Source organism: Phoxinus phoxinus, assembly GCF_949152265.1.
Source record: "Phoxinus phoxinus genome assembly, chromosome: 9".
Classification (NCBI taxonomy): domain Eukaryota; kingdom Metazoa; phylum Chordata; class Actinopteri; order Cypriniformes; family Leuciscidae; genus Phoxinus; species Phoxinus phoxinus.
Genome location: NC_136884.1, coordinates 6,751,115 through 6,778,138, shown reverse-complemented (window position 1 = coordinate 6,778,138; position 27,024 = coordinate 6,751,115). Strand labels below are relative to the sequence as shown.

General features: G+C 38.6%; 3 protein-coding genes across 7 annotated transcripts; 2 read left to right on the top strand and 1 right to left on the bottom strand.

Moving 5' to 3' along the window:
* Positions 1-14: 14 nt before the first annotated feature.
* Positions 15-21,315, top strand: glt8d2 (glycosyltransferase 8 domain containing 2; the record flags this gene model as incomplete). Of its 5 annotated transcripts, XM_079622470.1 has the most annotated exons (25): positions 15-213; positions 1,091-1,125; positions 2,583-2,672; positions 2,751-2,931; positions 3,201-3,318; positions 3,639-3,726; positions 3,844-3,956; positions 4,246-4,412; positions 4,509-4,621; positions 5,651-5,805; positions 13,746-14,349; positions 15,035-15,132; positions 15,353-15,533; positions 15,622-15,839; positions 16,514-16,665; positions 16,767-17,220; positions 17,325-17,564; positions 17,769-17,928; positions 18,094-18,242; positions 18,759-18,886; positions 19,011-19,191; positions 19,279-19,429; positions 19,878-20,027; positions 20,135-20,256; positions 20,374-21,315. In XM_079622470.1, 16 exons carry the CDS (start codon positions 5,769-5,771, stop codon positions 20,496-20,498), a joined length of 3,150 nt encoding a protein of 1,049 aa, XP_079478596.1. In that variant the 3' UTR covers positions 20,499-21,315. The 5 variants fall into 5 exon arrangements, with proteins under 5 accessions (XP_079478596.1, XP_079478599.1, XP_079478595.1 ...); XM_079622469.1 differs by lacking the exons at positions 15-213; positions 1,091-1,125; positions 2,583-2,672; ... (5 more) ...; positions 4,509-4,621; positions 5,651-5,805 and having other exon boundaries at positions 13,658-14,349; XM_079622472.1 differs by lacking the exons at positions 15-213; positions 1,091-1,125; positions 2,583-2,672; ... (6 more) ...; positions 5,651-5,805; positions 13,746-14,349 and adding an exon at positions 14,825-14,952.
* Positions 6,040-13,144, bottom strand: hsp90b1 (heat shock protein 90, beta (grp94), member 1). The gene is made up of 18 exons (XM_079622474.1): positions 12,912-13,144; positions 11,990-12,092; positions 11,511-11,652; positions 11,284-11,400; positions 10,423-10,754; positions 10,238-10,349; positions 10,021-10,140; positions 9,751-9,867; positions 9,524-9,661; positions 9,363-9,440; positions 8,856-8,921; positions 8,466-8,735; positions 8,126-8,371; positions 7,891-8,027; positions 7,364-7,442; positions 7,104-7,259; positions 6,928-7,020; positions 6,040-6,320 (listed from the first exon to the last, which is right to left on the bottom strand). The coding sequence occupies exons 1-18, from the start codon at positions 12,958-12,960 to the stop codon at positions 6,294-6,296; spliced, it is 2,382 nt and encodes a 793-aa protein (XP_079478600.1). The 5' UTR covers positions 12,961-13,144; the 3' UTR covers positions 6,040-6,293.
* Positions 21,316-21,454: 139 nt separating the features above from the next.
* On the top strand, positions 21,455-27,011 carry parp12b (poly (ADP-ribose) polymerase family, member 12b). The gene is made up of 8 exons (XM_079624036.1): positions 21,455-21,872; positions 22,780-22,915; positions 23,819-24,074; positions 24,823-24,915; positions 25,006-25,132; positions 25,281-25,449; positions 25,549-25,669; positions 25,835-27,011. Exons 1-8 carry the CDS (start codon positions 21,544-21,546, stop codon positions 25,933-25,935), a joined length of 1,332 nt encoding a protein of 443 aa, XP_079480162.1. The 5' UTR covers positions 21,455-21,543; the 3' UTR covers positions 25,936-27,011.
* Positions 27,012-27,024: the final 13 nt, after the last annotated feature.

The following is a 27,024-nucleotide window of genomic DNA, read 5'->3' as shown; positions in this document are numbered from 1 at the left end:
GGGACGTCCCCTGTAAGACACAGTCAGACAACACAGTGGCGTGTGTGTATTTTAGAGATCTTAGGAAGAACCCTGAACAAAAATGCATTGCTGGGTCTCATGTCATGAGGATAAATAGGGGAATAGCAGCACGGAGTTTAGCTGGACGGCTCGTGCGTTGGCCACGCCCACTCGCCGTACAGATTAATGAACACGCGCAACTTCTGGAAACTGGTAAGGGACCAATATAATTTACAATTCAACTTAAATCGATTACAAGCGTTCCCCTTGCTTTATACAAGCTTTACTTATACAGACTCGCCTCTTTTTTATGATAGCTAAGTTATCTATCAGTGATACTACTACGGTCCTCATGGTGAAACTTCACCATCTCTTTTTCTATATATTTTTTGATAATGTTACCTGTACAGCCTACATTAACTAATGATCTAATGCTGATTTAATAATGTTTGTTATTGTTATTAATGTACATTTTGTTGCCTATAATAATAAGTTAACGAACTGTCTGAGGTAACGTTAACGTTATACGTGACATCATTTGTTGACGTTTCAGTCGATGTTGTTCTTACATTTGAGATGCTTTCTGCTTTTAAAAGCTAAAAAGCCACACAAACTGACAAAAATAGTTACAATAAATTGTATTTCGTCTAGTAGGCTATAGAGAAAGAAGACAAGAAGCTGTGTATGTAAGTGGCATGTGGGAGCTTTTTAAAATATAGTTACATTCCTAAATAAATCATCAGAATAACAGCTCAAGGGATGCCTAGCATGTAGTGTTTTGTGCACTTGGTTTCTAGTTTATTTCAGCAAAGCTAGAGTGAGTTTTCTCTGAGTTTAAAGGCCTTAGAAAATGTGATCTTTAATGTGGAGCGAAAGAAATGAAATAGATAACTCTTGAGTTCAAGGCTTAGTGAAGAATGCCACCAGGAAGGAAAGGCCAGGAGACTCCCGATAAACAGTCCCACATGTGTAGAGCCTCAAGAGACCCAAAATCCACTTAGAAATGTGTCTTATACAAAAGTTTAACAAAAAAAAAAACATCTCCAAGTATGGAACAGTTTTTCAATATCTTCTTTCTGTCCGTTCACAGATGCTGATGGTGAAAGATGGCTTTATTGGGGAAAAGTAAGTAACAAATGCAAATTTGCAGATTGCGTTTCCATGAACTAGCCTATGCAGTTGTTTATTTCATCACTGTTTCATAATACATGGAAAAACACCCAAGGCTGGTGATGATCATGTCCAGTGTATGAGTCACACTCCGAATCAGACTCTTGATACAAAACTTACATACAAGAAATGAGATGGTTCTCGTGGTGAAATCTCATGGATAACTGAGAGCACACGGTGATGTTTTAGTGCCTGGTTTTGTGCTGCTGGAATGTGTCCAGTGTGTGTATGTGGTGGAGGAGGGGGTCAGTCCCACTGGTCGTCCCAGAGTAAATGAGGTAACCAGGCAGATTCGGACCCATAAAAGTGAGGTATAACAGGGTCTCTGAAAATCCCACTCAGAACACGGAAGCCAGAGTTAGTGTGCATTGTATTTGCAGGCCTGTATATTGAAGTTTTGAGTCATTATTTGAATCATAAATGCAATCTTCTTCCCTAACATTATTAATAATGGTGTAATGATTGAAATTTGAAGAACTGTTTTGTTTTAATCAGATTTGGTAAGTTTAAGTGAACCTTTCCTGGTATTTTTTCTCAGTTAAGGCCTTGACAGGAGGTAGTGAAGACTTAATACACAGAAGTTTATTTGATCTCAGCTGACCTCGGCATGGACTGTTGTAGCACTAACCTCCCCCAAAGAAAGTTCAGACACCTTTTTGTCTGACTGGCAGTGTTATTTTAATATAATTTATATACTAGGCTATTATATTATTTATAAATTTTTTAACATTTTAGTTTACATTTTAACTTTGATATGTTGTTTTTGGTAATTTTTCTCTTTTATATAGATTTAATTTATATATATATATATATATATATATATATATATTTATTTTTTTTAAGTAATTGTGGTATTTCAACTTAAACCCATTTCATTTAGATGCCAAGGCGAGATTTGTTTTTACTTTCTAAAAGTTTTTCATCTAATATTACCATTTTATTTCAGATTTATTTCAATAACAAAAACAATGTTTAACAGTTTTAGTTAACAATAACAACACTGCTGACTAGTATAAATGGTAGTTGACTAGTAACTATTCTAACTGTTCATTAGATACTAATGCTTTTTTAAATTGGTAACTAGTGATTAGAACAGTTTTAAATGAGGGATGAGGTAAAAATGTAATTTCAAAGTCTTACAATGACCTCTAGTGGTCATTCTTTTATTTTATAACATGCAGTGTTTTAAAAAGTTTCAATCTTCTCTCTCTCTCTCTCTCTCTCTCTCTCTCTCTCTCTCTCTCTCTCTCTCTCTCTCTCTCTCTCTCTCTCTCTCTCTCTCTCTCTCTCTCTCTCTCTCCGTGCGTGCGTGCGTGCGTGCGTGCGTGCGTGCGCGCGCGTGTGTGTGTGTGTGTGTGTGTGTGTGTGTGTGTGTGTGTGTGTGTGTGTGTGTGTGTGTGTGTGTGCGCCAGTCAATCGTGGGCTCCTCATTCTGCTCGTCCTGGTGGCTTTTGCTCTCCTGTACAACAAGACCAGACTACAGACGCTACCCAAGTATTCAGGTACACATGCAGGGCACAGATATGCAAATATACACTTGTTCTTGGTTTGTTATATATTGATCATTGTGGTTTATCCAGTGCTCAAGAAAGATGAGGCCAAAATGGAGAAAGAGATGGACACTGACATCCCTGTGGTGATCTGTGCTTCAGAGGAGCGTATTGGTGCTTCCATGGCCACCATCAACAGTGTCTACAGCAACAGTCGTGCTAGTGTTTTCTTCTACATAGTCACCCTGCGAGATGCCATCAAAAAGATAAGGTGCCACTCACTGTATTTCTCAACTGGTTTTGCTTCAGAAAAGAGATTTTAATTGGTGAGCCAACATATTATGTTTTATTGTACATAAGGAGTTTATTGTACAAAATCTCTTTGTGATACAATACAATACAATAACACTATGTGAATCTGACCTATTAATCCACATTAATACATTAATACATATTAATACATGTCTCAAAGAGAAATATGCAACCAACAAACATCCTCCCAAATGCCTAAATCCGTATTTTCTCTGGACTCAAAAACAGGGTATACATAGAGAAGACCAAGCTAAGAAAAATCAGATACAAGATCCTGGAGTTCAATCCGATGGTATTGAAGGGGAAAGTCAATCCGGACTCATCCAGACCAGAACTGCTGCACCCTGTGAGTTCTGCGTATTTTTCATGTACAGTTGATGCTTTAGGTAAACTCTTCATTATTTCTAACAGGTGTGATCACATGGTACACTACATGACCAAATGTATGCGGACCCCCCCCTTCTCTTCAGCTACACCCTAAACTAACAGGTGCATTAAATAAAGCATACAGTCATGTCTTTTTCTTTGACAAACATTGACTGCGGGTGGTGCTGACAGACTTTTGGCCAGGTCGTGTATGTGATCTTGTAGGTCCATCATAGACTTTTGCTTTGATTGTTTACAGAAAATAATTGTTTCTCGATCCTGGTTTCTTTGGTGTTGCAGCTCAACTTCGTGAGGTTCTACTTGCCACTTCTTGCCATTGAAAATCACGAGCGGATTGTTTACCTAGATGATGATGTCATAGTACAAGGTGAAATTCATCTGATATTGATACTAACCTTACACTTATACTCGCATCGATCATGGGAGGATGATCTCATATGTTCACTGCAATAATTAATCATTTTTGATTATATCTGGCTTACAGGAGACATACAGGAACTGTATGACATAAAGCTGAAAGCGGGTCACGCTGCTGCGTTCGCCTCAGACTGTGATCTGCCCGCCACACACGAGATGGTGCGCAGTGTGGGGATGCAGGTGGGCATTTTTGGATGTATGTATTAGTATTTTAGATATGGTTTACTTTAAAGAGGCCATATGCCCTTTTACAATTGTTTTTGGGGTCTACTAGTATAGTCTACATTGATATAGAGAAGAACTGACTGTAACTTTGCAGACCTTTTCATGCTCAAACAGCAACATTTCAGACTAAAGGAAGTTGAAAATGTAAAGAAAACCTGGTCCTCTTTAAGTTAATCGCTTTAGTTACGGTTACAAGGGTTGATTTGTCTCTTTCATTTCATGAAAAAACAACTCCCTCTCATAGACAACCTATATGGGCTTTCTGGACTACCGCAAAGAGGAAGTCAGAGAGTTGGGCATCAACCCTAGCGACTGCTCCTTTAATCCTGGTGTTTTTGTGGCAGACGTCAGTGAATGGAAAAAGCAAAAGATAACTAAACAGCTTGAGAAATGGATGGCTAAGAATGTCAGGTGATATAATGGTTCATAGTGAGTTGTGATGAATGATTTTTAAGAGATCAAATTAGTTCATTAAAAACAAATGTTTTTTTCCTCATGTCAATTTAGGGAGAACCTGTATAGCAGTGCTGTGGCGGGGGGTGTAGCCACCCCTCCAATGCTGATCGTCTTTCATGATAAATACACAACCATCGATCCACTGTGGCATATCAGACACCTGGGTAACTGACTTTTTTCTACCACATCTCACTGAATAATTACTTATTTTAGATCTCTTCACTCTTTCTACAATCAATTTATGCATTTTAATTTGGAAAACAATCACTCCCTATTAATGATCCATAATGCTGCAATGCAAATGAAATACTTGATTAAATCTGAAAAGTATTTCATTAAAACACTGACCACTTTTAAGATATTATATGCACAGCAGTAACTTAAAAGTGCACAAGAATTTTCCAGGTCATTATTATATACATTATTAAAATACAATACCATTCATACGGTTAGAATTAATTTCTTTAAAAAATAATAAACCCATTCAGCAAGGACACATGAAATTGATCAGAAGTGGCAGTGGAGACATTTGTGATGTTATTAAAAGATATTTGTAACTGTTCACCAAAGAATCCTCACAAAAGTGTTAAATGTTTCTTGAACAGCAAATCAGCATTAGTATGATTTCTGGAGAATCATGTGACAGAAGGCTTGAGTAATGATGCTGAAAATTCAGCTTTGCCAGCAATAAATTACATTTTAAAACTTACTCAAATAAAAAAGATTTTTACAGTAGTGTACAGAAACCAAATTAAACCTCAAGTCAAGCAGGATGAATAAATCCTCTATTCTTTAAAAGCTGAATTTGTAAAAAAACAAAAAACACTATTATCTTATTAGCATAATACATTTCATACATATAACCCAAACATCTCAGGTTGATTGAGTCCTAACAGTTAAACCAAACTTTTACTGACTAAATGTTACTGAAATAAACTTAAACGGATTTTCATTTCAGTTAATTGTAAAAGCAACTTTCTCATTTCAGTTTAAATTGATGTACTATAAAAAATAAAATAGACAATTACTAAGATTAACTAAAATTAAACTAATAGCATCTCAGTGATACTAAAATAACACTGGAAGAGGGTCAGCTCTTGAATGTCAAAATGTCTTAATTGAAAATGTGAAGAATTGTGAAAGTATATTTGCAGTTAAGTAAATTAAACGCTCTGTTCTTGTGTTCTATGAAGGCTGGAGTCCTGACGCCCATTATCCCAGGTCCTTCCTCAAAGAGGCACACTTACTGCACTGGAATGGCCACTTCAAGCCCTGGGACTACCCCTGCGTACATCTGGACCTCTGGGAGAAATGGTTTATCCCAGACCCCACAGGCACATTTACCCTGGTACGACCAAAAGACTGAAAAATCTCTGAATTTAAACTGGTCACTTCACTGAGACAAGAGATGGGAGTTGGCAATTTAATGTCAGACAATAGTTCCAGTATGATTTTCCAGTAACAAAATCTTACAAAAATAAACTAAAAAAAAACCCAAAATCCAATCCTGTTATTTTGAAGGGAGTCTGTATAATGGGTAAAACAAAGCAACGATGAGGTAAAAGACGAATTACACACAAGGTCCTTTTCCGGAAACATTTAATAGTTCTGTGGACAGGAGTCAGCACTCCACAACTGGGTCAGTTAAATATTAACAAATTTACAATCATGGAGGAATGTAAAAAAAAAAGAAAAAAAGATGTCAAACACAAACGCAACGCCTTTAAAAAAAAAAAACACTTCCTATTCCCCCAACCCACCCACACAGAGAAAAGACAATCATCCGAGATCGGCATCTTCACTCTGCATCAGTCCGACACCACGTCCCTCTTAGATTTACAGCTCATCTTTGTCTGTGATATCCTGAAACAGAGAAATACGTGTTTTAAGACAAAACACACAAGGAATAGCATCTCAAATGATAAGAACAGTTCTTCCATTTACCCACCCTTGTAGTTTCAAACCATTTAAAGGTTACGCTTCATTTCGATAGTCCATGCACGTCTTTTGAACTGCACACGTTTTGTTTTAGTCTTTGTTCTAAACTTGCATGGCAGAGTATAAAAATGCAATTGTACTGTGCATGTGTCAAACGCACCATTCCACGGTTGAGTATACTTTGAAAGCTGAGCAGACACCACTGTGCGCGAGACTGAGCCGAAAGCAGATAATGAAGTATACCCAGGCCTTTAATAGACTGACTGCTTAACTGCCAACACTATTTAGATGATCACTAACAGACATTCTACTGACTAAGTAACTTTTGCAAGTAGACGTCAACTTATTCTACTAAACCAAACCTAGTCTGTCACTACATTTCAACTAACTGAGTTTTTGTAAAGTACATCTAAAGTAATGCCTAAAGTAGACTCAAAATAAAGTGTAACACTTAGAATTTCTCCATTTGCATTTCATGATACACACATCCTCATGTTGTTCCAAAACTGTATAAGTGACAGTTTTCACTCACCGAATCTTCTTCAGCCTCCTCATCTGCCTGGACCTCCTCAGGATCTGCTTCCTCAGTCTGTTCTTCTGGTTCCTCCTCTGGCTCCTCCTCAACCTGTGAAAGCGGTAACAGGATATTGAGCCAAACTTCATTTGAACATCTCCATTTCGTGTATCAGTGTTCGATTGTGCATGTACCTGTGTGTCGAGGTCTACATTCATGCTGAGCCGCAGCATGCGCTCTATTCTTTCTCCATAAGCTTTGGTGTCTGAGAGCTGGTAGCCGGATCGCAGTGTGGCCGTCTCAAAGAGCACTATGGCTAAATCCGCAGCCGTCTGATCCTCGGAGTCTTCCTATGAGACAAAGCACAATACGTCAGACTATTTGAACTCAATTTGCAGATTTTAAGTGGAATATTTAATAAAAGTTAATTTAATCAGAATGATGTTTAACTTACATGGACTCTCCTCAACATCTCCTTGATGAGAGGATGTTTGGGGTTGATTTCTAATGTCTTCTTTTGACTTGCGTAATAACTAGAATGAGAAAAAAAATTAGTTTAGTTTGCCAATATTCTGCTAATTTTAATTTATCTGGTCATAACTTTCCATTTTCACATAGCAAGCCAAGAAGTGGTGAATTGCATTGTCGCAACTCTAAAGATTGTCACATTTACAGATGTTTTGCCCATTTTCGTGGGCAAAATTCAGACAATCAGGAATTGTGCATGAGGAAAGATTTCCACACATTTTCCGTAACGGGTTCAAGTCAGTCCTGCGGTGATTGACAAAAAGTGGCTTGTTTAAGCCGTGCTTCATAAATCACTACACTACTGACAGTAGACAATTGTCAGCAATATTTAAGAAAGATTCTACTTGTGACTGCACCTTAAGATGTGGTTAATGGTTGCCAGCTCATTGCTATGCATTTGCTAGGGTGATTGCCTCTGTGATCATGCGTTTAAGACTTATTCAAAGGACATACTTTGTGGAAATGTCTTTTCCTGTTTGGTAAGCCTGGGCTTTCATGATCCGTTCCATGTTGCCAGACCATCCGTACTGACTGGCAACCAGAGCGCATGGAGAGTTGGTCAGCCTCTGGGACAAAATGGCCTTCTCGATCTGAAACACAAAACAAACATGTTTTAATTTATCTGCCACTTATACAAGTCAGCCAGCTTTTAATATGCAATACAATGAAACAAAAGAAATAATCATACGTTGTCCTTCAGGGCCTTGTCTTTCATCCAGGTGGTGAGGGGTTCAAACTCTTTCTCCAAAGCTTCCCTCTTCTCCTTGGCCGTATCACTCTCGTCAAACTTCACACCCTCCTTCGCCACATTCTGGAAGCGTTTGCCGTCAAACTCAGGCAGGGCCTGGATGCAGTACTCGTCCACTGGCTCAGTCAGGTAGACGACCTCATATCCTTTCTTAAGAAGCCTCTCCACAAATGGAGAAGACTCAGCCTAAAACCAGATTAAATATTACATGTTACTATGGAAATTGAGAAATTGAGTACCTTAGTAATAAGCACAGTTAAAAGTAAAAACATTTAAGCACCTCCTTTCTGCTGGTTCCAGCCATGAAGAAGATCTTGTCTTGCTTCTCCTTCATCCTCTCCACATACTGCTCCAGACTGGACTGTACGGTCTCGCTGTGGGAGGTCTGGAAGCGGAGCAGCTTGGCCAGGCGGGTTCTGTTGGAGTGATCCTCAATAACTCCCAGTTTAATGTTTGTGCCAAACTCCTTCCAAAACTTGTCATTGTACTCCTCCTCGGCGATCTTCTTGATCATATCCAGGGTCTTGCGGACCAGCTTCTTACGGATGACCTAAGGAACGAAGGAACCAACATGAGTTTTAAAAATTGAAATTTGCCTGTGCAACATGTATAATTTCACCATATAATTTAACAAAAGTCAATGTTATTTTGAGTGACACGATGAGCTCACCTTGAGCAGTTTGTGTTGCTGTAGAGTCTCTCTGGACACATTCAGAGGCAGATCATCAGAGTCCACCTGAGAAATTAAATCAGACATTAAATCACAAATCGTATATGGAAAAAAGCTACTAATTCCCAGGCAGATTGTTTTTTTAAGTTTAAAATATAATTTATTTCAATTAAGATTTATTTAACACTTGATTATTCCTGGGTAAAAGTACTAAAGAAATTAGAATTTAATTCAAACTATTTAAATGCCGAAATCAAATCAATTTTGCTAAATAAAAGCACATTTATACCCTCCAATATATTACATGAGATGTTACTGCACATGCAATCTGCTCAATAAATGGAAGTGCTCTTCACTAATGAGCCAAAACGCAGAAGGATTATCGCTTCTAGGGAAATGCAATGCAAACAAGATATTCATGTGCGTGCAGAACTAGGATTGTCACAAATTTCAGTGCATTCTGAATATCGTAATGGCAACACTTAAGAGACAGCCAACAGCACTTACAACGCCTCTGATGAAGTTGAGGTACTTGGGCATCATGTCATGGAAGTCATCAGTGATGAAGACTCTACGCACAAATAGCTGAGGGGAAAGAACCAAATTAGGTACGGTTAACTCAACAACATGAGTGTGTTCTTTTCCCAAATAAAGGTTATCAAAATTACCTTGATGAAGTCATTCTTCTTGGTCCCATATTCGTCAAAAAGACCTCTGGGTGCAGACGCAGGGATGAAGAGGATGGACTTGAAGGTAACCTCGCCTTCAGCGGTGAAGTGAATGTGTGACATGGGCTCATCTGTGTCCTGAATGAAAGCAGAATTGCTTGAATTAATCCAAGAGGGCACAGATGACCATAAAAGTTGATTTGTGCGCAAAGCACACGTTCTCTCACCCTGGAGAAGGTCTTGTAGAAGGCTTTGTATTCATCCTCCTCCACTTCTTTTGCATGCCTCTGCCAGATGGGTTTAATGTCATTCATCAGTTCCCAGTCCCACACGGTCTTCTCCACCTGAAGGAAGAGAGGAATCATTGAGAAATGTATATAAAATAGTTGCTGCTGGGGTTTATTTGCATAGAATAATAATAATGAGTTTAATTTATATAGCGCCTTTCCCAAGCTCTAGGACGCTTCACAATAACATGAGATGGACATATACGTTACCTTCTTAGTCTTTGGTTTGTCCTTGTCTTCATCCTCTTCCTCAACCTCAGCTTCATCTTCAGTGGCCTCTTCCTTATCTGCCTCAGCCTCGTCATCAATGGGCTCCTCTACAGTCTCGGTCTGTGAAACGACACAAATTGATGAGTTTATGGAGTCCTAAAGCTAGTTATGAAAATGGTAAACTTCCAACTAACGAGTCTTTGGTGGGGACACTGACCTTGCTGCTCCATACATAGATGGGGAAGTTGATGAACTGGGAGTACTTCCTCACCAGGTTCTTAATAGTCTCCAGCTCAAGGTAGTCGGAAGCTTCCTCTTTCATCACCAACCTGATGAAGCGAGACTTTAGTTACAACGTGTGACAATCTACACATTTTAAACATTTCAAGTTCAGCTGCTTACGTAATGGTGGTGCCTCTGCCCAGAGTGTCCCCACGAGGGTCTTCGATGACAGTGAACTCGTTGGAATCAGATTCCCAGATGTGTTGGGTGCCGTTGTTGTGCTTGGTGGTGACAATGACCCTATCAGCCACAAGGAAGGCAGAGTAGAAGCCCACACCAAACTGACCAATCAGCTCAGAGGTGGACTGATTGTCATCCTGTATCTCAGTCATCTTGTTGAGGAACTCGCTGGTTCCGGACTTGGCGATGGTACCAAGGTTCTTCACCAGTTCTTCTTTGGTCATGCCGATGCCAGTGTCAGTGATGTGAAGCATGTTCTTTTCCTTGTCGGACTGGTGAGAGAAAAGACAGGACTGAGTATTGAATAACCTAGATAAAAGCAAGTCAAAATATTGACTAAATTAACTAGTTGGAGTGTTTTAACACCATGCCAGCTTCATTGGCTATTTTCATGGCAAGTAACAAGTTAAACCATAGCGCAATTTAAAAACCTATATAAGGTCATTAAAAATTTGCTTTAGATTAAAACTCTAGAATGGATACAGTGTTGACTTAAACTCTTCTAAAGTGTTTGCAGAGTAATATTTCCAAAGAGAACTTAAACCATAATTTATTCAAATATATTTAAGAGATACTGGACTTTACTAAATGACCTAATAAATACAAATTTAATCATTTGGGTAGTTAAACAAGGTGTTGAGTATCAAAATTAAGATATGAAAATTACAGGAAGGAAATGCTCCTCAATTTGCTTCACACATGTTTGAATTCCTTTTGCAATGCAAATGTGAGTTATGTTGTCTCTCTCCACTGGAAATTTTAAGTACTGCAAGTGAGTCTCAGGACTAATTTTTAACACACCTTGATTTTAATAGTAAGCTCTTCATTTCCAGCAAGGGCATCATCGTTGGTCAGGGACAACAACCGGATCTTATCCAAGGCATCGGAAGCATTAGAAATCAGTTCTCTAAGGAAGATCTTTAGGGTGAAAAAATAATGAAGTGTTAATCTTGTGATTTGCAAAACAATGATGAACAGCATGAAGACTAAAACTACTTGTAACGTCTTCAAACACCTCCAATACTCACTTCCTTGTTCTTATAAAGAGAATTGATGATCAGTTTCATCATCCTGTTCACTTCCGCCTGGAATACATGCTTTTCTGCTTTATCACGGATTTCCTTTATTTGTGAGGCGTTCAAACCATCTAGCTGAATGGCTTCTTCCTCCCTGTTAGAGAAGAGATGGGAGAGCGCAAAGGATGCTTGTGACATGTTCGTTTCTCTGGGGACTTATTACATGTACCCTTGGGTATTGTGGAGCAAGACACAAATGCATCAACCAGATGTTCAACCTCCATTGGGGAGTATTTATGGTATTTGTGAGGAGCTTAAAGTGAATATATCCAAATGTATCCTCGTAACAGAAACAAAAGCATTTAATAAAGGTAAGAATAGCAGCTAAGGTTACTTTAAGATCTGAATTTAAATAAAGGGTCACAGTAATTTTCCTCAATCTTTAAAATTGATGTTGAAATAAGTCAAGTGCAGTTCAAGTCCATACAGACCTCTGAACAACCTCGTCATCTGTGCGGGATCCGTCTCTACTTTTCCCAAGGTCCTCTTCCACTGTGCCATCAATGTCAACGTCATCATCAGCTTTCACAGATGCTGCAATTATGCAAAATAAAGATTATGATAAAACCACAAATAATGTAAATGCACCAGTGGTGATAAAAAGCACTTAAAGGCTATACAGATTCAACAGTGTTACTCAACTTAATGATTGAACAGCACCAAAAAAATAACTCAATTCCTAAGTATATTTGCTCCACAAAAACCCTTTTGTGCCCAGCAAGGATGTTTGTTCATTTTACATGAATGTGCTCTGTGAAGCAAAATTTGATTAAAATTGCTCAGGTAAGGCTCTGAAATGTGCAAAATACTCTCGATTTGTGTGCAAATGCACTTTCTTGATCCAGAAGATCTCAGTTAGACACTTAAAGGCCTTGATGTGAGTTCACATGGTTCAAGATCGCTGATTCAATTCTTCTTTAAATGTGCAATTGGACTTCATTGTGCCATTTCTCTCTTGCATTACTAATTATTAGTTGGTTTTTAAAAATCGTACATTAGCAAAAGCAACCATTTCAAAGCATTTTGTCGTTATAATGCATCATATATGTATCATTAAATGGCATCTGAATATATGAAGGCCATTTCAATCTTGAGGAAACTTCCAGAAGCACATGCAATTCAAATCCACTCTCCAGGTTTTATTTCCTGTTCTAAATCATTCATCCATTTAGGAAGCGTTAAAAAAATTGTAAATAAAGTATTATCAAACCCCGAATATATAATACTAAAGCTTACATGGAACCACACAAAGACGGCAACATTACGGCAAACACTCACTGAAGCTTTATCAAGTTCAAAGACAGCAAACTGCATAACGGTGCATTTCAAGGCCATTTAATAAAACATACTCACCGAAAGCCAATAGTGCACAGAGGAGACCGATAATCCACAGTCGCCTCATTGTTTAAGAAAGAAAAACTGTTTATTTATGAGACTCAATAGCAGATCAACGCCTTGAGCTGTTGCTGCACCCTGTACGCCTCGATGAATTCTTGCAGTGCGTGGACAGAGAGCGAGAAATCGGCTTTATAAACTCCTCCGCTCTAGGGCTGTACTCATTCGTCATGAGCCAATCACAGCACCCCACGCACAACACCGCACCAATCAGAAAGCTGTCCGCAGCCGTTGTCGTCCAATCACCGCCTTACATGTCCGATTTTACACGTTCCGATCGTGGCTCGCGTTGGTTGGCTCACCGGGATGCCAATTCATCGAGCGAAGGGCAATTTGTCATAGACTGTAACAACTGATCTGGGGACGGTGTGGGTTCTGTTTACTTCTTTGAGCGGGTTGGGGGAAACGGAACTAGGTGATTCAGAATCAGATTACATTTGATGACATTAGGGTCACCTTAGCAACAAGTTGTTGACATGATAGACCACAAGAAAGTCCCGATAGGATTGGTTGACTTAAAGATACACTAAGTTTTTTTTTCTATTTTACTTAGTTTATGTTGACTGGATTTTTTTTTTTTTAGTAATAGATTAAAACATTAAAATTTTTATTTATGTACCATTTAATATTTGTGCATTTAATTTTTTCTCTGTTGAATCAATGTAGCCTAACATATTTAGATTTCTGAAAGTCTCACACTAAAAATGCAAGGAATAAATATCCAAGAAAAAATGATGGGAGCGTCTGACAGTCTGGTGTTTCCTCTTCAGCCTTACATGTGCTATTTTCCAGGTGATCTTCAAGAAGAGTTGTCTTACCTGAAAGCAAAGGTGTTTCCCCACCTAGATGCACTTTGCCAGACAAGAGGCGCCTGTTTCAGACCCGTGGACTTACAGCGAAGCAAACTAGAAAGGGATTATGACAATGATGACAATGATGAACATCAGATAAATAAGCCAGATCTTTTCGACCAGCAGTTGAAAATCAGTTTGGATCTCATCGACCGCTCATCTTTTTTAATGTGTCTTCTTGGACACAGCTATGGACATCAATGTCTGCCAGGAGAGAATGGTTCTCAATCTGAAATCGGCCCATGTTCTTTGTCTGAGGTGGCTAGAAACTTGCAAGTTGCTGCAAAGGCTGGTTACCCTTGGGTCATGGAGGACAGGTATCGCACCTGTAGCCTGACAGAGCTGGAGATCACCAAGGCAGCCTTCATTGACAACCACAGAAGCTGCTTCTTTTATTTTAAAGACTGTACCCCACAGGATGTGGAGGATGACAGCAGTGATGAAATGCGCATCTTCTTGAACATGCTATCCAATCAAAGCCAAAGTGAGAGACAGAGAGTGAGAGATCTAAAAAGAAGGATCATAAATCATTGTCTTCCTGTCAGGTTTGAGAAAAGACCACAATGTCTTGAAACACAAATACAGATTTATTTAAAATTCTAAATTCCATTTGTGTATAGCTGTATATACAGTCAAACCAAAAATGAGTCAGACACCAGATATAATATTTTATTTATAGTGGGTGCATGACACTATAGTTTATTTATGTAAATGAGGATAGCAAAATAAAGTAAACTGTGCCATATTATACCCAAAAATTCTTCATACAGTGGACTACCGTAAAATTATACAAATTTGGGACCGAAAATTATTCAGACACTTTGACCTGACCATGTTTTACTTAAGTGTTTTTTCTTTAATTGCTAATGCAACCTTTTTTACCACAGACTGAACAAAATTAAGCATTGCTTGGTAATTGGTTGACCTAAATTGGTAGTTATCTATTTATCTAATTGTGCACTTAAATTTAACAGCTGACACCCATTCAACCTAATTCATTTGTGAGATAGTCTAACAGAAGAAGAAGAAGAAGAAGAAGGATTGACAAAACCAGTGAAATATCAACTAAACTCTGCTCTTGTCATATTTTATTACCATTACCACTAAACTATAGTGAATAAACAGTGATACTGTTAGAAATGTTGAAGGTGTCTGAATAAATTTTGGTTTGACATATATATAGCTATATATGTATTATGCATCCTTATTTTTCTTTCCACTGTGTGACAGATTCTTCAGAAACCTTAATGAGCTTGAGGAGATGATAAGGGTGGACTGGGAAGGAGTCATTTCTAAATTTCACAAGGATCCAAAACATCTCATCTTAGGTAGGGCTGTAATTCTGGACCAGTTTTCAAATTTTGTTGTTATCTACTAAAAGGATTTTAAACAAGTTCTGAATTAAGCCTATATTTTTATATAGTTTTATATTATTTAATCTGATTTAATCTTATTTATTGACTGATTTAGTGTCAGTGTGGTACTTTTTTGAGTTGTTTTTATGGCTTTGGGGTTTCTCTTTATGATTTTTGAAATGATTTGTTTTAGGATGGCAGGATTCATTCGATCGGCATCACCAACAGAGCCATGCACGTGGATTGTGTGACTGGTTTGTGCCCTCAGTACCCACCACAGAAATACTGAATGCAATGAACAAATTTCTGCATTCTATAATCCATAATACAAAATCTGAGACGCATTTAAAAAATCCAGGTGCTCATTTCACATGGTAAGAAGATAAAAACGAAATACAGCTGCAAACTGTGTTTGATTAACATATATGTTATATTATAGGACAAATTATTGTTTACTTTCAGTGATTTTGACCAGAAAGACTCCGTGAAGTCTATCTTACTGGTATGTGGTGAAAGGGGTTGTGGGAAGTCCACTCTGGCAGCGAGGTGGCTGCGGGCTTTCTGCCGACAGAATCCTGATGTTCTAGTCATCTCTCACTTCTGTGGAACCAGCACATCCAGCACTGATGTCAGATCTATGCTTAGACAGTGTACTGCCCAACTTCGAAGAGCACATTATGGTAAATTTCCTAATTTTTTCCAGCAGAAGTGTGTTATGAATACAACAAATATATACATTTTGAACTCTGGCCCTCGAGGTCCACTTTCCTGCAGAGTTGTTGCGTTCCATTTGTCCTCGGAAGTGGGAAATTCCTCTGGTCGGAGTTGTGATTTGAAAAACCACAAAGGAATCCTATATGGCTGCTTAGCACATCAACCGTATGAAACAGTAATATATTGTTTATTAGCACTTCTGTTTGTCTTTGTCTCAATAAACCCAGTGGTGCACACAGTATATCCAACCTCTATTTTTGGACATGATAGTTTGGTTTTATCTGTGCAAAATACCACATTTTTATGTGTTTATATGCTGAAAGAGCAGTTACAACAAAGGTTAGCCATCTTAGTTTTCTGACTTCTGTATGGGAACGTGGTCAACTCAGGTGTGTCATTCCCAGCTTCGACATCCCTCTTCCGAAGTTTTATTAGGCAAACCGTAATAAAACGCACCTGAACAAGCTAATCAAGGTCTTCAGTATTACCAGAAAGTTACCGGCATGCGGGTTTGATCAAGGTTGGAGCTAAACTCTGCAGGAAAGTGGATCTCGAGGGCCAGAGTTGAGAACACATGTTTTATAGCATCGCAAAATATTATAATATTTGCTCTTTATTTATATCTAATTTGTTTCTGCAGGTGATTTTCCAGATTGGGAAGACATCCTTGAGTTTGAGTACCTCCATCGAGCTGTCCAGGCATTTACGGCAGCAGCCAATCTTGGGCCTTGTGTTCTTCTTATAGATGGTATTGACCTTTTGACAGAAACACTTGGACTCTCAAAGCAAGAGGTGATCTTTTAGTCCTCTGCATGGTTTGCATGAGCAGGTTGCCTTTAACATTTTTATTTCAATAAAATGAACACCTTTTTTGTTTTGTTTTTGTTTTCCAGGTGAAGGCACTACAATGGCTGCCAGATCCTCTGCCTCACTGTTGCAAAATGATCATCACAACAACCTTTACTGACCTCACTTACAAAAGTCTCACTAGCAGGGCTGATGTCCAGATTCTCAGCTGTCCCCATATCTCTGATCCTAGTGTCCAGCAGAGCATTTTACTCAGACATCTGGCTTTACCTTACAAGGAGCTGCCAACCAGTGTTTTGCAAAGAATTGTGCGTAAGAAGCACTGCCACCTGCCGGCTTTTTTAGCGCTCATTGGCACAGAGTTACGGACGTGTGCAGTGCAGAGGGAGAAAGAGCAAGAGATGGAGCAGTTGCAGGAGTATGTAGAAGCTGATTCAATGCCAGAGCTCTGGGTGAAGGTCATGCATCGCTGGGTAAAAGATTTCAGCAGAACTGCTCCAACAGAAGTCACTGAGACTCGGACAAGCACTGCATCACTCAGTAAGTCCTTTTTACTTTATTATATAAAACCAAGCTTGTCCTGACTTTCATATTTCATTAGTTTAGCTAATAAGCATTTCCTCTTCCGCTCTTTCTCTCTACAGATCTCTCAGGCTGGGTGTGGGACACACTCGGTCTCATTCATGTGTCTCGTGCTGGCCTGACTGAGGCTCAGGTTCTGGCTTTGTTGGAAGATCTAGGTTACTGTGGTAATCTAAGAGTCGAGGGTTTGGAATGGGCCCGATTGCGCTCTGCTTTTTGGCCTTGGGTTCAGGAGAAAGACAATGGTCTTCTGACCATCATGCATCAGTCCCTCAGTCAGGCAATGAACCTGTTGTTGCATGGTAAGGATGTTTATATTATTTGTCTTTTTTCTTTTTTTAAATATATTTTCATTCCTTGCCACAAAGGATTTCTTGAATTCACTAGGATTTTTTTAAATAGAGTACAAACACGTTTGAAGAGTAATATTATTTCCATGCAGTAAAAACAGAACGGGCATTTCCAATGTGTTCACACAGTTGTGCTCTTGTCTCTTTCACTTTAAGGTATGGAGGGTCAGAATTCCTACCATCTGATCCTTGCTAAGTTTTTTCAGAAGTCCAGTTTAGAGCTTTGTAGCTGGGCAAGAAAGATGGAAGAGATTCCTTGGCATCTCAAGCAAACTGGTTCATTCAAGGAGTTGCATGACTTCCTTAGCGATCCAGCGTACGATAACTGCAATTCATCTTTGATTAGAAAATCTTCTGCTAGTGCAGTAGGCATTGTGTTTTCAGTTCGTTTTGAAATAAATAGTTCATATCTCAGTCAACACTGATGCTTATACAGACATACTATATATATATATATATCATATCTCCATCTTTTTCATAGTACCATGGAGTTTTTGTCAAGCAACCTGAAGCGATACCCACAGATGACAATTGATGTTGTACATTATTGGACACTACTAAGAGAGAGAGGATTTGATTCGGTGACGTCATTCCAGAATCTGATGGCTCAGACTTGGGAACGTCTTAATGGTAAAACCGACTTTTTATTATCGTAATCAAATAAAATGGACAAATCAGCTTCTGTCAGTGCCACATAGACAGAAATAAATGGCATTACTAGTGTATGGCATTATTAGTAAATATTATATGTAACATGTATCATGTTATTCTTGTAAGCCCGGCCACTTATCTGAAATAATACTAGCTATTAGGTCTTTTTTTGTGAATTATAGTAATGCAAATTGTAAAAGAAAACTTGTAAAGTATTAAATTGTATTATAAATTGTAAGGAATTGCCTTTAAAAGATCCCCTTGGAAAGGCCCATTCTTATATGTCAACTCAGAAAAACTGATTTTATGGTGCAATATTTGTTTATATTATTTAAAATATTTACCATGTATAGTATTCATCTCAGCCACTTGAAAGGATGCTTTAGTAGTTTTTTGTATGTAATGGTAATGTAAAGTGTATAAGTAAACTATAAATTATTATAATAATGATCACTTCTTGGTATACGTCAACTACTTCCCCCTGGTCTTTCTCAGACGCTCGCCCTCCAGATCCCAGCAGTGTGTGGCGATTAACATTGTTCTGCTGTAAAGTTCTGCTCTGTTTGGGTGAGATACAGCAAGCTGAGGAGCTGCTACTAAAAGCAGATCAAATTTTCCAGAAGGTACAAATAATACAAGACACTTTCTGTTATATGATTAGCTAATCGTTGTCAGAAATTGTATGAATTAAAAAAAAAAAAAACACAAAAATGGATCATACTCTAATATGCCAGGTTTCCTCCACAGGGAATGGAGCAGGATAGTGACAGTATGAGGTTACTGCTCAAAGTGCAGCATATGCTGGCAGAGCTTTACGTCCAAATGCATCTGCCGAAAGACTCCGAGATGTATTGCCACAAGGGACTTGAGACTGCCAGGTGTCTTACAGTAGCCCAACTTGACTGCGCAGAGGTCAAACTTATAGTTGGTAACATGCATTTCATATTTTTTTCCTCCTGCATTCATATAATTTTGTCAAGCGTACGTATTTTGCAGTTCTAATCTGCTCTCACAGGACAGCTGCTTTGTCATCTGTGTCTGGCATTGCTGGCGGATGGACGGGTGTATGCAGTGCCAGGGCTTTTCAGAGAGATCAGCTCTTCTAGATACATTTCTGTCCATCCTTGTGCTGAAGGCACAGCCATGCTGCTGAAGGGCATTCACAAGTAAGACAGCAAAGAAGTGTGAAAAGTTTCCCCCCTAATTAAATTTAATTTGATTTATAAATATTTCAATTAATTTCATTCAATTTAATTTAGAAATATTTAATTTGACTTAGACATATTTAATTTAAGTATTTAAATATTTAATTAAATATTTAATATTAAATTATAAATTATGCTACATCCGTGTCAAATGGCGACTGTGGTTGTAGTCTTTAACTTGACAACTCTTGACAAATTAGACACCACTTTCTGTCCGATACTGGTGAAAAAGTATTTTACGGTCCATTCTTTGTTATGCAAACTTTTCTTTTATTTGCCTTATATGGCCTGTGGGATGTGGGATGTCGTTTGCTACCGACTGGGATAAAGTCAAAGACTACTGTTTTAATCAGCCAGTAAAACAAAAATAACTTTGTGCACATTTGATTGTATTTTCACGTGTTTCAAGGTTGAGTCTTTGTAAGCCCAAGACTGCTGAGAGATGCTTCCAAGCTGCACTGGCCAGCAGGAGGCGCTGGTGTGGCCATGATCATCCTCTGGTAGCAGAAGTGGAGGAGCAGCTTGCAGACCTCTGGGCCAGTGCTCAAACCAATACAGAGTAAGACATGGACTTATGTGCAATGCTTATCTAGTTACCTCAACCTCATCAAACCTCAAGGTCACATCATTTGAGTTCAAGGTCACATGCTTGATTTGCACTTTTAGATGGACACAGAGGAAGATTGTTGAACTGTACCGCCATGCTATAAGCACTACAGAGACTGAGGCTCGGACATTGCAACTTCCCACCGCGCAACACAACCTTGCTGTCGTTCTTATGAAGCTTGGTGAGTGACTAAATGGCTGTTTGAACACAACAGTGACCACCCACTTTAGTGGCCTTGGTTTCAGAGGCACATTCTTCGTTAAAAGCTTTGTCTATTTTATGGTGTCTGGTCTGGCAGGTAAAGTGCTGTTGCGTAGCTGCAGTAGAGTGGAGAGGAGAGAGGGGCTGGATCTACTCCAGAGAGCTGCAGACATAAGGATTCACCTCCTGGGCCCTGAGCACCCACTGACCCGAGACCTGTAGCAGTGAGCTCAATGCATTTTCATTACATTACAACTGCTTTTAAGAAATCACACAGTGGGCTACAACAGTCTGCATACTAGGAGCTTCTCTACAGACAGATCGTCATCTTGTAACCATAAAACCCTAAAAAGACAGTGGAGGTTCACAGCTGTCTGTATTTGGGCCACAGAGTGACATTTGGTTTATTTGACCGGCGACTGCCTCTTTCCAGATCAACCGAAGGGGCTTTCCCAGGCGAATCATCCAGGAGGAAGCACTGAATAGAAAGATGAGAAAATGCAGTTGTAACTGCATATCACTTTGTCACATGGTCAGACCAGTCATGATGTCTTTTATTGTAAGAGGCACATTCTATTCTATTCTATTCTATTCTATTCTATTCTATTCTATTCTATTCTATTCTATTCTATTCTATAGACTAGACTATTAAAATAGATCATCTTTCTGTCCATATTAGCATAAAGTCTGTCCATGTTTGCATAAACATGTTTTCTAGGATGTGGACTTTTTTTTTTTTGCACCATGGCTGCATTTCAAAACAGTAAAAACAGCAATATTGTGAAATATTAAAACTGTTTTCTATTTTAATTGTCAGAAATTGTCAGTTCATCATTTAAGTTATGTATGGCCCATAAATAGTTGGTATGCAGTTGTAATGTATCTAGAATTATTAGGAGTAGCCTATCTATGATTTGTATTGCTTTTGTTAATTTGCTTCTAATGAAAATGTACACTACCATCCAACCAGCCATGTCTTTTCTGTAAAAGGGAAATTCTATTCTATGAAGGACTATAAAAATAGATACATTTTTCTGTCTATCTATATCTGTCTGTCCATCCATCCATCCATCCATCCATCCATCCATCCTTTTTTTTTTTTTTTAAGACTTTTATTTTGAAAATAGCTGGCACTGGGTACCTGGCATGAATCCAAGACCGTGGTTTCACAGTTTCCGCTTTCGTTTCTGTAGAAACGCAGATTAGAAATCATAGAAATACAGGCGCTCGCGCAGCAGCCCAGCACTGCTCTCACTTCAGCGCAGACATGTCCGGCTACTCTCGGATCATACATCATGCGACCAGCATATTATGCAGCAATAAAGGCTCTATGGAGATATCTCAGCTGCACCAGAGGGTCTTCCAGCGCTTTGAGATAACCGAAGCGGATTTCTGGTACATCGTGAAGAAATGTGCCCGCTTCACAGTGACCCAGAGCAGACCTAGAACAGAGGATGGAGAGTCTGACTGCATTGTTGTCGCGAAAACATCTCTGAGACTCTGCAAGAAATATTCCAAGAATGAATGTTACGAGTGTCAGGATTTACACCTGTGCAAGTATTTTGTTTATGGCAACTGCAGATATGGGAAAGGAAGGTAAGGTTGGGAGAACATTTGGATATCTAGTGTAAGATTTTCCTATTATATTTACTAAATGTAGAGCAAAAAGTGCTTTTATCCTTAAAAGGACAGATGCGTTAATACAATACTAAAAATAACAACAGGTATTAGCGGTCATAAGGCCTTTAAGTTCTGTATGACACACTGCCCAGAATTATTGTATGAATATTTATTGCTTTTGTTTACATCCTTGAACAGACACTGCCAAATTGCACACACATAGGTGTTATTTATTATGGCTATTTTCAGCATTTCAGAATATGTCACAGTGATCACAATTTTAAAATAATGGAGCTTTAAGAGATTGGCTCTTAAAAATAAGAGTATTTTTATTTATAACCGATATTAAAAATGTTCTACGTAGTTTATTATAATAATATGAATTACCACATAATATTAATAATAGCACCCAGCAACTCTATTCAAACATATATTAATTAATTTAATGTATTGCTTGGATGATTACTCAACATAAATATAAAAACAATAAAATATTCATAATGCATATTATGTTTTCAGAGAGGTATTAAGTATAATGATCATTTAGTTTTTATTGTCAAAAAGCAGAAATAAACTATTAAAAATCAATTCTGCGGTTATCATAGACATTAAAAAATTGGTATTATTGGTAGTAAGAAATATTGGTAATGTAAAAGCAATAACTATTTTACAGTGTCTTTGTTACATATGTTACATGTACTGTAGTAATACAGTAAATTATGCTTAATTACCATAATTATATAGCCTAGTTAAGTACATGTTAATGTACTTAAATGCATAGTTACATTGTAACAAGGACACCATAAAATAAAGTGTAACCAAAGTTTGGGAATTATGTAGAGACCAAAAATCACTATATGCTTTTTGTGGATGTGTTTGTCAGGAAGGAGTGTAAATATTCCCATAATATCAAGTCACAACATAACTATCCCCTTCTGCGGGAGTGTACGCTTCATGAACTGAACGAGGATGATCTCTTCCTGCTTCTGCTCCAGAATGATCCTGCCCTACTGCCAGAGGTGAGGAAATACAAACAGGAAGGCTTAAATAGCTACCTAAATGTTTTTTGGACTCCATTCTCATGAGAGAATTCCCCCCCCGAAGCCAAACTCATGCTATGATTGGGATATTTCTGCATTCCAGGTACCTCTCCTGCCGTTTGAAACTCCCTTCTCCGTTTCTGTCACTGTGCGCTCAGTTACGAGACGTTTTCAGAGTAGAAAAGAGCTCACGTCATCGCTCTGACGTTTGTTCTGGCATGTTTGAGTTGATTCAGCGACTGGTTACACCCAAATGTCACAGTGTGAAGTCATTGAATATTTGAGTATATCATTAGTTTATCAGAACACTTGTTTTTCCTGCGTTATGTCCTGGATAAGGAGCAATCTGATCAGTACCATCAATCAAAAGCCAGTAATCTTTAAAAAAATCTTCACAAAAAGATAAAAAAAAAAAAAAAAAAAGTCAACCATTAAGTCATCCAAGTGAAGCTCTACTTCTTCAGTGTTCCAGTCAGTATGTTAATGTAAAAAAAGGAAAGAAAAAAAAACAGGCAAGTGGTGAATTGAGAAGAATTGTGGTCCGCGTTGAGGATGAAGAGTTGCTGAAGGAGAGATATTGATGTTCTAAGATCTTCAGGTGTCCTAAGTGCGTTTCTCCACTTTGGTTTAAAAAAAAAAAAAAAAAAAAAAAAAAAGAAAGACAAAAAAAAGAAAAAATGGAGAATGTCCTGAAACAGGTAAAGTAGAATGTTTTGCTGAGCTCTGTGACGCATTGGTTTAATCTAGAAGTTTGACAGTATGTGTAAGGCATTTAATTAGTTTAATTTAATTATGAATTAATGCATGTGTGGTTTTGTAATATATATTTTTTGCATATAACTCTGATATTTAAATAATCCATCTCGTGTTGTATGTACGCAGGTGTGTGCTCACTATAATAAAGGCACTGGGCTTTTCGGGGCCTGCACCTTTATGGAGCGCTGCACTAAGGTGCATATTTGTCAGCACTTTGTGCAAGACGACTGCCTGTTCGGCCCCAAGTGCAAGCGGCAGCACAGCATCGACGAGCACAGCCGCAGGATGCTGGAGGAACGGGGTCTCGGTGGTGACATCATCCATGACCTGCCCTTCATCTACCAGAGCGTTTATCGCCTGACCTCACAAACTCTAAGCAGTGGTAAGGGCACTTACATTCATTCACACATATTATACACTGATGAGCCAAGACATTATGACCACTCACAGGTGAAGCGAATATCGTTGATCATCTCCTAACAAGGCCACATATTAAGGTCTGGGTAGATTAGATGGTAAGGAAACATTCAGTTCTCATAAGAAAACATGTTGGATGCAGCCAGGAGAAGTGGCATCTGATAAGGCCCAAACTGTTATTGCAAGACAACTGGGTCAGAGTATCTCTGAAACGGCAAGGCCATTCATTTAGACTTAAATTTGACACGTGCCACCTACCTAAACATTGTTGCAGACCCTTCATAACAACGGTGTTCCCTGGTGGAAGTGGCCTCTATCAGCAGGATAATGCACTCTGCCACACTGCACACACTGCACACACTGTTCAGGAATGGTCTGAGGGACATGATGAAGAGTTCAAGATGTTGGCCTGGCCTCCAAATTCCCCAGATCTCAATCTGATTGAGCATCTGTAAGATGTGCTGGACCAACAATTTAGATCCACGGCAGCTCCACCTCGCAACCTACAGGACTTGAAGGATCTTCTGCTAATGTTTTAGTGACAGATATACCACAGGACACCTTCATGGGTCTTGTAGAGTCCATGTCTCAGAGGGATGTTTTGGCAGCATGCGGAGGACCAACAGCATATTAGGCATGCGGTCATAATGTTTTGGCTTATAGGTGTATATTCATTCATTCGTAATATACATACATATTCATATACGTTTCAGAACTGATATCTGATCAAGGCGTCAAACCGGTCGCTCCGATGGAGAAGAATGAAATCTGTCTGCACTTCATAAGACGGAAATGCAAGTTTCAGGGTTGGTGTCAATGTCGTCTATGGTTAATCTTGTTGCCTTTAACCTATTTACTTTAGAGATGAGATATAATGGGGGTTTTTATTGCTTCAGATCAGTGTGTCCTTGTCCACTTTAATCTTCCGTATAAGTGGGAGGTTTATGACGGGAAAGACTGGAGGGATTTAAGAAAAATGGAGGAAATAGAGAAAGCTTACTGCGACCCAAAGAATGAACACAGGTCAGTACAAATGCACACGCAAGAGTTTGCTTCCCGTTTTTCTTTTTTTAAGACATTAATTTTGACAATTTTTTAATTGGAAAAAAAAAGGACTGTTTTTTGAGACTGCTCTCCCACTCTCTTTTCTCATCCCTTCTCTTGGACTCAGTCCAGGCTCGAGACCGGTGGATTTTGTGTCCATGACCAGGAACTGTGACCCTGTGCGCCGACTTTCAACAGTCTCTTCCGTCTCTAAACCCGCCCACTACATCCTGACAACAGAGTGGATGTGGTACTACAAAGGAGATCACGAAAACTGGATAGAGTACGGCTCACCGGTGAGACTGGATTGCAAACATAGTGGCCATAATCTCATCTGAGAGGAATTTATGTTTACGGTCAGGTTGTGGTTTTGTTTCTGTACTGTTTTTCTTTAGGATGACAAGCAACGTGTGACCTCTGTAACATCCAGAGAGCTGGAGAAAGCTTTTCAGGAGGACAGCAATGCAGAAGTTACTGTTATTAAGGGCAATAGGCATTACTATGTCAGTTTCCAAGGTACTACACAATAACTACTACCTCTACTCAGAATATGAGTAGAGGTACTACTTATATTCTGGGGGGAAAATGTCATAATATTATTTCATTTAAAAGTGACCTTGAGTATTTATTAAATTATATTATATTTATTATATTGTATTATAGGACTTTCTTTTTTTACAGATATGTATCAAAGGAACCCCAAACACAACACAAAGAGAAGGGTGCGCAGACGACCACGCTTTGTGTCTATCAATGAGGTGGAAACTAAAGCTTCCCAGTGACTGACGAAACACACAAACACACTCTGTTTACGTACCTGAGGATAGACATTCAAATCATTACTGATGAGTTACTGCTTCAGTTTCTTGCCATATGGATACACTCACATGCTCTTAAAGGGATAGTTCACGCAAAATTTACTGACCCTCAAGAAGATATTTTGAAGAATGTGGGTAACTAACAGTTTCTGGTCCACGTTGACTTTTTTCTCTGCTATGGAAGTCAGAGGGGTCCAGACCAGCAACTGTTTGGTAACCCACATTCCTCAAAACTTTCTTTTGTGTTCAACAGAAGAAAGAACATCATGCAGGGTTAGATCAACTTGAGGGTGAGTAAATAATGACAGAATTTTAAAGCCAATCCACACTGCACTGATGGGTTTTGTCGGATCAGTGTGTTTGACTTCTTCAATTGCATTTGTTAGTCATCTAATTTTTTTCTTCAAGACTGGTCATAACTTTTTAAAGTCAGTTACATAAAAAGGTATATTGGTATCATTTGAATTGTGAAGGTAACCCTTGGTTAACTGCTAGTTGGTCAAAGATACAGTCTTAATATAGTGGCTAAGTTTATGGAACTAGCCCCTGGTGATTGTGTTGGTCGCCATATGTGCAGCGTGAATTGGCCTTTACAAACTCAAGGCTCTTCTCAATTAATAAACTGAGGATACCCTATAATAATTGCTCTGAATGAAATGTAATGGCTTTGATTGAAATATTATATATTAATATGAAAAAATATTCAATATATTCCATAATTTTTTAGCCAAAATAGATCTGTCTTTGCCAGAAAATGCTGTGGCTACATCAAGTGCTTATGATTTATTTAGCATAACTGCTCATATGAGAGGGTCCTACCCTCAGATCAACACATATCGATACTATGACTTTAGCGGAATTTTTATTGCTCTATTCTATTATTGGTTCTATTGGTTTTTCATGCCATGGATTTGTCTGGTGTGCCTTCAGTGAATGTGGTACCTTTGTGGGATGAAATGGACCAGCTCATAAGGTTCAAACTTGCACTTTTTTCAGACCATGTATTCGTCAATAAATTCTCCCTGTTTTTCCTATTTTGACACTCATTTGAAT